Source organism: Grampus griseus (genome assembly GCF_964374135.1).
Source record: "Grampus griseus genome assembly, chromosome: 1".
NCBI lineage: Eukaryota > Metazoa > Chordata > Mammalia > Artiodactyla > Delphinidae > Grampus > Grampus griseus.
Genome location: NC_139017.1, coordinates 162376750 through 162386349, shown reverse-complemented (window position 1 = coordinate 162386349; position 9600 = coordinate 162376750). Strand labels below are relative to the sequence as shown.

Sequence of the window (9600 nt, the reverse complement as noted above, 5' to 3'; positions counted from 1 at the left end):
CATATGCAACTGCCTGAGGGCATTATCTTCCATTCCCTAACGTTCACTGCAAGGCTTTTTCTCCCTCTGGAGCTCCCCCCACCCACCATGGGTCACAGCGGGAGAGTGGACTGTTGCTTGGAGAGCACTGTGGGGTTGGGGATGGGGGATGGGTATTTACTCCCTCAGCCTTCCTCTCTCTGGCTCTGATTCCCAGTTCTTGATTCCTTCCTGTCCTGGCATCTTAGACGGCTGCAGGAACTGTCCATGAGAGAACAATGCCAACCACTGAGTCAGTGTTTTTTTCACACCCGGAAACACTACACCTCTCCCAAACACACCCCCGGGCACACCTGCTGCCACATGGGCCTCTGACATAGTCACCACAAGCCATGGTTGGTGTCACAGTTGCATTAAGAAAATGTACAAACTTGGCAAACAGTAATGCAAACTCTTTTTCTGTCACATGTATCTACAGGAGACATACTGTCACGCTCATCCATGTGAAATCAGAGTGTAGGATGGGGCAGGGGTTAACAGCAACGGCTCTGGGGGCAGACAAACCTCTGACCTCTCTGGCATCAGTTTCCTTGTCTGTAAAATGGAAATTCTTGCTCTTCTCTCGTGGAGCTGTTGGGAGGGTGCACCGAGAGGGTGTGGTTGGGGAGAACTTAGCAAAGTGATAGTTGTTAGTGGGAAACTCCTGTCTCCCAAGCCTCACGGGGAACGCCCGCGCCTGCACAAGGTCAGCAGGACACCATCAGGCGCGCGCGCCCTTCCCCAGACACACCTGCCGGGAGCATCTGTACATTGGCAAGTCCCCTCCGCCCAGAATGCTCTTTCCCCAGACATCCGCATGGCTTGCTTCACACTGTCTTTAAGTCTTTGTCCAATCAAATGTCACCCTTTAAAGGAGGTTCACCCTTTTTAAAATTGCAAACCCAGCACTTCCAATCCCTTACCTTGCTATGTATATTTTTAGCCATTGCTGACCTTCTAAGACTATATAATTTAGTTTATTTTCTTTCTACCCCATTAGAATGTAATCCTCACAAGGGTAGGGATCTTGGTCCTTTGTTTGCTGATGTGTTCCCACCCCTGGAGGGGTGGCTGGCACACGTGGGCTGAATCCAGTGCACACATGCGTGTGCCGTGGCTTTCTGGCTCTCTCCCCTCTGAAACGAGCACGTCCAGGTGAACCCCACTCCCCACCCCAACAAGCTAAGCCTGTGTGCTTACATTGGGAGCATTCCCCTCATGCCCAAAGCAGGAGCTGGGACCAATTTAGTCCCCCCATCCCAGGACCCTAGTTGGGTAGGCACGGCCAGCGTGGGGTGGGAGGCTGCTTTCGGTCACCAAGCAAAGCAAGCCTTTCCACTCATCCTTCCAGCCATTCTGAGCCCAGCAGGGACCCAGTGAGCAGGTGAGATGGCTGGACTCACCCAGCTGACCAGGGGCCTCCTCTGCAGCCTTGTTTTTTCCACCCTGGCTGGAACCATCAAAGCCAGCACTTCAGAGGCCACTAATGAGGCTGAATATGTTAAGGACTTTGCAACCCTTGGATCAAAGAGGCTGGGTAAACAGTGGGCAGCATCCAGGCCTGTGAGCGGCTGATGCCCTGAGGCATCAGCCTGCTTGAGAGCTTATGGCTGGTAGCTGGCACTCACTCCCAGACAGGCCCCAGATGCATTTGGAAAGGAGAGTCCCTACCCCTCCAGGGGACCTGCTTAGGGCAAGCCAGAGTATGTCCATCAGCAGTAGGGGGTGAGAGAGGAAGCTGGAGGATTGAGGGAACCTTTCCCAGCAAGGAGGCCAAGCCTCGGCTCTGGCTCTGAGGGTCCTAGAAGCCTCCCAGTCCCAGCTGCCACCACTAGGAGGTGGGTCTCCAGTCCAGACTCACCCTACTTGTTCTCCACCTGCTTCCTGGGAAGGGTTAGGGAAGGGTGGTGAGCAGGGCTGGGGTCAAGCAGCCCTGAGCACTGGAGTGTGAGGCCAGGTCCAGGGTCATTAGGACTCCAGGTAGGAAACTTTGAAATATTTTCTCTTTAGCAAGAGACTTGCTGAGGTGATGTCCAGGGGCAAGTCACACCTGTGTGGACAGGGGCTCCTAGGACAGTTGCCAAGCTGGGCTGGTGCTGGGGGAAGGAGGAGCATTCCCCAGCTACAGCCCAGGACTCAGACCCTGCCCTCCAAATGTCTCCTCTCGCCACATGTCCCCTCCTATAATACAAGCCAGACTCAGGCTGGGGGAAGCAGCCACAGATCCCACAGACTGTGGAAGGTCCTTCTCCCAGGAGAAAGCATGGTACTAGGTTCAGTGTAGACAATCTTTATTGGCAGGTGTTAAGAGTGCTAAATAGTAGCAAGTACAGAGGGATGGGAAGGGAAGCGGGGCGTGGCTCTCCTCCCCCTCGTAAGGACCCTGTAACCAGGCCAGGGGGGTGGGAGCACTTGACTGTGGCTACTTTGGACCCAGCACCCTCTGGAGAACAAGCTCCCAGGCAGGAGGGCTCCTCAGGACATGGGGGAAGTGAGCTGTACCCCGGCAGGGGCATGGGCTGTGTCCCACCCCAGGCTGCTTAGTTCCTGTCCACCGCACACCTCAACCGACAGCTTGGGGTAGAGGTGTTAGGGGACTGAGCTAAACCTATCCCTTTCCAAACCTATCTGCCTCGTGCCTCAGTTTCCCTCCTCCTAGTTAGTGGCCCAGCCCAACCCAAAGTGAGTAGTTCCCATAACATACCATATTTTAGCCACTGTGTGGGCTGCAGGCCCTCGGAGGCTGCTGGTTCCACTGTGGGCTGGCCCTACCCAAAAAAGGCCCCTTCTAGGCCACAGAAATCAACCTGAGATGACAGGCATTGAAGCTACCATCCCAAACATTCTTTGTCTCCTGAAGGCAATTGACCCCCAAGACGAATTTCCCCTGCACCCCACAATCATGCTGGTCCAAAAGTGTAGTGCAAATAACCAAAAGGTCCATTTACCAAGAATCTAAGCTTGGCCTTCAGCCCACAGGGGCTTCACTCGGGGGAGGAGTCTGGTCTGTTCAGTTTAAGGCCCAACGCTGCAGCAGTGCTGGGCTACCTGGCACAGGCTGCCTGTCTCTGGTCATGTTCTCCATGCACTTCTGGAGGCCCCACTCCATCTGCAGAGGTCTAGTCCTTTCTGGCCAGGGTCTGAGTCAGTTACAAGGCAGCCAGGTGGGATAGGAGGCGTGGGCCCGGGACAGCAGAGGCTGCACGGGGGTCACATAGTAATTGACAGTGGTGGGCACGACCCCATCAGGGACTGGGGAGCGCCAGGCCAGGGAGGCCATGGCCGCCGGGCCCTGCTCGGCCAGCGCCTGGAGCGCCAGCGTGGCGATGAGGGCCAGTGTCTGGCGGCGCTCGTGGCTCATGAGGCACACTGTGCTCTCGTTGACCACCCGGTGCAGCGTCACCAGGCAGGCGTAGCGGCGTGCCGAGTCGGCCCCGCTGAAGTGGGCCTCGAGGTAGCGCTCCAGCATGCGCTGCTGCTCAGCCAGGTCCGGGAAGTCGATGAAGAAGCGGGAGCACATGTAGCGCTGCAGGGCGCTCACGTCGGTGCTGGGCCGCGGCCGTAAGCCCCGCACCAGCAGGTGGCAGTACTTGAGGAGGCCGCCCCCTCGGATCTCTTCGGGACTGCGTGTGGCGATGATGCGGTGCCGCAGGTGGTCCAGGGCCTCTGCGAAGTCCCCATACAGGCTCTCGCCTGTCACCGTGGGGTGGAAGGCCTCGGACATGGGTGTGGAGGAGCACTGGCTGAAGAGCAGCAGGGAGTCCAGGAGGATCTGGAAGGAGTCTATGCTAAACTCGAATTGGCGCCTGACCGAATCCACGAACTTGAGCTCCACGTTCTTACCGCTCTTGTTGGACAACGAGATGAGGCTCCAGCGGTCCGCGTCTGTGCACACTTTCACCAGCTTCTGCACATAAGCCTCCTTGAGTGTCAGGGGTGTGATCTTGGCCCGGCTCACGCCGGCCGGCAGGAAGTCCAGCAGGCAGGCCAGCACCACCTCTTTGGTCAGCTGGAAAGACGCCTCGCTGCGCAGGTCCACGCGGAACACCAGGTCCAGGTCCTTGTAGCCCAGGCCACTCTCGGGGTGCAGCACGTGGCTGGCGGCCGAGCCATGCAGCCGCACACCGTGCACGCGCAGTCCCTGCTCCTCCAGGCTGCTGCGGACAACCTGCAGAGGGGATGGCAGGAGGGAGAGGTATCAGCGACCTGGGCCCCTGGGGTCCGCTGTGGGCTTCCACGTAATAATCACAGTGACATCAACCGCTGTTGACCACTTATCAGCTGTTGTGCCTTTGGAAAATCATTTAATTCTCTAAGCCTAAGCCTCTATTTCCTAATCTAGAGAGTGGCCCCTTTGGAGGAATGACTCAGCAATAATGATAACACAGACGTGCATAGAATTTACTAAATGCCAGGTCCTGATCTAAGCACTTTATACATTAGGATATAAACTCACGTAAATCTTACAGTGACTCTGTGAGGTGGGTATTATTACTCCCACTTTACAGATGGAGAAATGGAAGCACAGAGGGGCCAAGTAACTTGCCCAAAGTCACACAGCTGGTGAATGCAGAGCTGGGAATTAAACTCAGAGTTCATGTCTTAACCAGTATGCAATTCCACCTCTCAAAAACTTCAAGTAAAACACTTCGCTTTGTGCCAGACATGATGCAAACTGCTCAAATGTGTTGGGAATGTAACTGGCCGTTCACATGCGTTACTACATTAATGCTCACAATAATCCCGTTTGAGTATTATTACTCCAATTTACAGATGGGGGACCTGAGGCACAGAGAGGTCATGTCCGAAGTCAGAGAGTAGTCGGGCTGAGACTAGAACCCAGGACAGTTGGATTCTCAAGTCCACACGTGCTCTTTTGACTATGACACATCCATCTATCTTTACAAGGACACAGTGAGGCAAATATTAGACTAATTTTACAGATGAGGAAACTGAGGCTTATAGTGGTAAAACACTTAAGGCTCAGAGAGGAAGCCATTCAGAAATGGCAGGGCTGGAAGTTGAAACCCAAACTCTTTCTGCTCTTGGGTGAGGGGATGGGTCAAAATCCCTGGACCCGGACATTCAGTGTTCTCAGCAGCCCAGAGTACTTCACACACCGAAAGTGACCAGGCAGCATTCTTACCCTGAGCGATTCTGCAACCCCGCCTTGCTGCCAAGTCAGCTCCAGACCCGGCTGCTCTTCAGGCCTCCCAGGGAGTTACTACAAAGAATGCACGTCAGTGCTGAGGAGGCAAGCTGCAGTGGGGCAATCTGAGGCGGGCGGCTCCTCCAGAAAGCTTCCAGGAGGAGGACCCTGACTAGGGGAAGGTATTATCATGGCTATGGGGGTGGAAACGTCTGGCCCTCAGGGACCTGCGGGGCCAGGCAGCTGGGGCAGGGGAAGAGGAATATTGGCCCTGCACCTATTGGGTGCCAGGCGTTGGACCTTCTTACCAGAATCTATGGGGAATAGAGCTTTAAAATCTCCCAGTTATAGATGGGGAAACTGAGGAGTGAAGTTACCTGCCCAAGATCACCCAGAGGTGATCCAGGTATGGCTGACTCGAAAGTCTATCTTCTTTCTACCACATTACCAGCCCAGGGTTTGGAAGGAGCAGAGGCCAGAAAGTAGGGTTCTAATCCTCTCTCCCTTTCAAAGTTTCAAAGTGAGGGCAACCCTCCAATCACGGAAGCCCAGGGCCAGAGTAGCTAGGGAGCAGGAGGGCAGGGGTTGGGGAAGCCTGGCCAGGCAGACGGGGGAGGCTGGAAGTAAGGGGCCAGTTGTTGCAGTCCAGCCTGTGGGACTTCTAACCCACACTCTGGCAGCTGGCAGCTGTGCCCATGTAGGCCAAGGGGAGAACTGGGCCAAAGACTTTGTCCTAAGGACTCTGGCAGACCTGCAAAGTAGACCAGCCCCCTCTCCAAGTCCCATTAGAGCTGACTGGGCCTTACTCAGTGCCAGCTCCTGCCCCCAGGCTGATGCCCACCCTAGGGCATGGCATCTGGCCTGGTGAGTAGGTAGGAGTACCCTTGTTAAATCGCCTGTGTCAGGCCGTGGGGCCGGCCATGTCAGCCAGCCAGCCAGCGGCTGTTGTCTCTTTCCCAGGTGTGACTACAGCCAGCTTGGCAGGCAGTCCCCAGATAGATACCACCACACCCAAGGACTGCAGGGCAGCTTGGAGCCTCCTGAATCAGACTTTCCAGCCATGGAGGGGGCAGTGGCTGCACCTTCCTTTCTTCTGTACCAAGGCCCTCTCCCAAACCACTCTGCTCCCAGGCTGCTGCTGAGACCTGCAGGGAGACCATAGGTGCTGTCAGCCAGCAGCCTTACGAAACTTGAATCCAGAGCCACTCTCTAGCTGCAGCTGGAGAGATCAGAGTCTAATTCAATCCTCTGGACCCAGACAGGGCAAAGGACTTGTTTAGGGTCACACAGCCAATAAGTGGCTAAACTTAATTAAAACCAGTCCAGGAGCAGGGGGCCTCCTACAGGAGAGTGGGTCCCTCTAGCCCAGGGACAAGCAAGAATAGCATCTCTAACTGCCCAGATCACTGCTGTAGGAAAATCTTGTGGGGGTAGAGAGGGAGAAAGGTTCCAATTCGTGAACCATCGGACAACTCAGCACTAGTGAGAAGCCCAAAATCAACAAACAGCACCTCCCACCACACACACACACACACACACACACACACACACACACGCACACACACACACACACAAAACCAGTACCTCCACCCCCCCGCCACATACACACACACACACACACACACAAAACCAGTACCTCCACCCCCCGCCACATACACACACACACACACATACACACAAAACCAGTACCTCCACCCCCCCGCCACATACACACACACACACACACACACAAAACCAGTACCTCCACCCCCCGCCACATACACACACACACACATACACACACAACCAGTACCTCCACCCCCCGCCACACACACACATACACACACACACACACACATATCCCAATAGTTTGTGAAGCTGCCAGCTGCACGTTCCTGCCAGGAGATGGACTTTCTTCACACCAGGTGAAGGCACCTGTTTCCTTTGGATTCTGGAAGCAGAAGGGGCGTTGGAGAGCAGTTCAACCCATCCCCATTGAACAAATAGGGACACTGGGCCCAGCAAAGGGAATTGACAACTGTCCAGGCCCTGAAGCCAGATGTCCAACCTCCCAGTCCAACTCTGAAGTCGCCACTTCCCCCTCCCCACCACAGCCGGCAGCTCCCTGTTTTGTGATATTTCTGACCCTAGTCTAGGACCGTAGTACATTGTACTATTATCACATTGTAGAGTCAGCTCCTATTGACCGGCAGTCTCCCCCACCTGGCTGGAAGGCAGGAAGGCTGGGTCCCAGTCACATCCATGCCCCTAGTGTCCTGAACAGGGTCTGGCACAGAGCAGACACCAGTAAAGGCAGTTTGGACCATACTGATACGGGCAGGGACTTCCCCTCCAGGGCAGTGCATGGTGCAGACGTGAATTGCCGCACTGGGCTCATGCCTGAGACAATAGTCCTAGAGATACAGCATTTGGGGCCCCAAGGTTGACCTGACTGTCAAGGGGAGAAAAGCCTCAACCGGTTTCCTAATTACCCCCTGACAGTGGGGCAGCCAAGAAATGCCTCAGTGAGCACCACTGATGAGTCAGCCCTGGGGAATCTGTCCCCACCCTCTCCCATTCCTTGGGAGGGAGGGCGAGGTAATCCCCCAGCAAGCACCACTCCCCCTCCGTGGAAGCTAAGGCAGAAGGAGCAGGGTGGTGGCCTGCTTCACCTGGCTTGCATGGTTCACTTCCCCAGAAAGTTCATCTGCTGGCAGGAATATGCAGGAATTGTGGCTAGATTTTCTGGTTCCTTCTATCTGCTAACACCTAGAAGTTGAGTCTTGGGAACTGCGGAAGAGGTGGGAAAACCTTGAACCTGCAGTAACCGACTCCTGGGAAGACCCAAGATTCTCTGGGTTTGATTTTCCCCTCTAGGTAATCTTAGGCAGCTCGCTGCCCCTCTTGGGGCCTCAGCTTCCCCAGCTATAAAGTGCATACAATAATGACCATCTTCTGGTATTTCAGGGCATGACGGTGCCTGGGCTAACAGGTGAAAGAGCAATTTTAGGGTTGTTGAGAGTCAGGTAAAGGGAAGAGGGAGTCTGTGGAAGAGGAGAGAATTCTCTTCTGCTCCTCAGGAGAGAGGTGGGGCTTGGGGCCAGAGACTCGGCCCTCATTTCCAATCTTGGGGAGGGAGAGAAACACCTAAATTGGACACCTGATGTTGCCCTCCAGCATGCAGGCATCAGGTCTGGACTGGTGCTTAATCTCCTCCTGCCACAACCCTACTTGAGAGGGAGTCCTTGCTGGAATTTCTCAGCTTTCCCACCTAGCGAGGGGGCTCTTGAGCCATGCGCTGTGGGAACACAGGACAGAGTCTGCTCCTAGAACCTTGAGAGAGGGAAGAGGTAGAGAGTGAGACCCGGGGATGACGATTTAGAGATGAAAAGAACTATTTTGGACTCAAGCATGGACATCTACCCACCCAGGGCTGCCTGGCATCTGTTGTCCCTGCAGGCGGGGTTGCAGGGGAGGCCAGGTCCCTCCCTATTTCCCACCCCTCTCCCAGCCAGGGCCTAGGTGAATGGTCCGAGCGGAATTGGGGCTCCTTAAGGGGCGGGGGACCGGAAAGTCAAGTGGGGAGAGAGTATGAGGTGCAGGGGGAGGAGGGTATGGACTACCACCAATGTCGTGCGATTTTGTTACAGCCCCTGTCCTTCTCTGAGCCTTGTTTTCTTAGCTTTCCAGCAAATCGAACAGACTCCGGGAGCCTCCCAGCCACGAGAGCCTCAGCCCCATATCCCCGCCCAGCGCCTCTCACCTGCACGATCTGCCGGGGCTGCACGCTCAGCGTGGGGAAGTTGCCGCGCCCATGAATGGGAATCGGTTCGCTCAGGAGCGCATCCAGCCGCTTCACCTGCGGCCAACTCAGCCCACTCAGGTGCCGTCCGAGGGAGGCCGATGCAGCCTCCGGGTCGGGGCCGCCGCCTGCCGGGGCGGCCGTAGCCACCGCCGAGGCCGCAACGGTCTCCACCTGTGCAACCGCTCGGTCTGGGCTCTCCGCTCCGCTTTCTGAAGGCATCATTGGCCCGGCCCCGGGGCCCCGACGGCAGAAACCGGAGGGCGGTTAAAGGGAAGAGGGCAGGGAGAGCGGCTGGGCCGGGGCCAACGCGGAGGGCGCGGGGCCGGACGGCAGCGACAGCGAGGCAAACCCAGGGCACACCTCCGACGGCAAGGACCAACAGACTCTAAAGCTTGTGGCCTGGGGCCCAGCCGACTCTTATAGGCCGCGGGCGACACGCCCATTGGTCCCGGCTGCTGTCACACAGCGGGAACCGCCCCGCCTCTCGGCGCTCCTACCATTGGTCAGCAGAGCTTTGCACGTGAGCCACTGGTCGCCAGGAAGATTCCGATTGACTGGAAGGCACGCCCCTGCCCCGCCCCTCCTTCTCCGGCAGAATTCCCTCCTTTGGTCCTTAAAGAACTTCTCTTCTCCGTGATTGGCCCGGGCG

At 56.2% G+C, this 9600-nt stretch overlaps 1 protein-coding gene across 1 annotated transcript; it reads right to left on the bottom strand.

Moving 5' to 3' along the window:
- Positions 1-2320: 2320 nt before the first annotated feature.
- Positions 2321-9336, bottom strand: TENT5B (terminal nucleotidyltransferase 5B). The gene is made up of 2 exons (XM_082658520.1): positions 8910-9336; positions 2321-4186 (listed from the first exon to the last, which is right to left on the bottom strand). The coding sequence occupies exons 1-2, from the start codon at positions 9171-9173 to the stop codon at positions 3164-3166; spliced, it is 1287 nt and encodes a 428-aa protein (XP_082514646.1). The 5' UTR covers positions 9174-9336; the 3' UTR covers positions 2321-3163.
- Between the last annotated feature and the right edge of the window lie 264 nt (positions 9337-9600).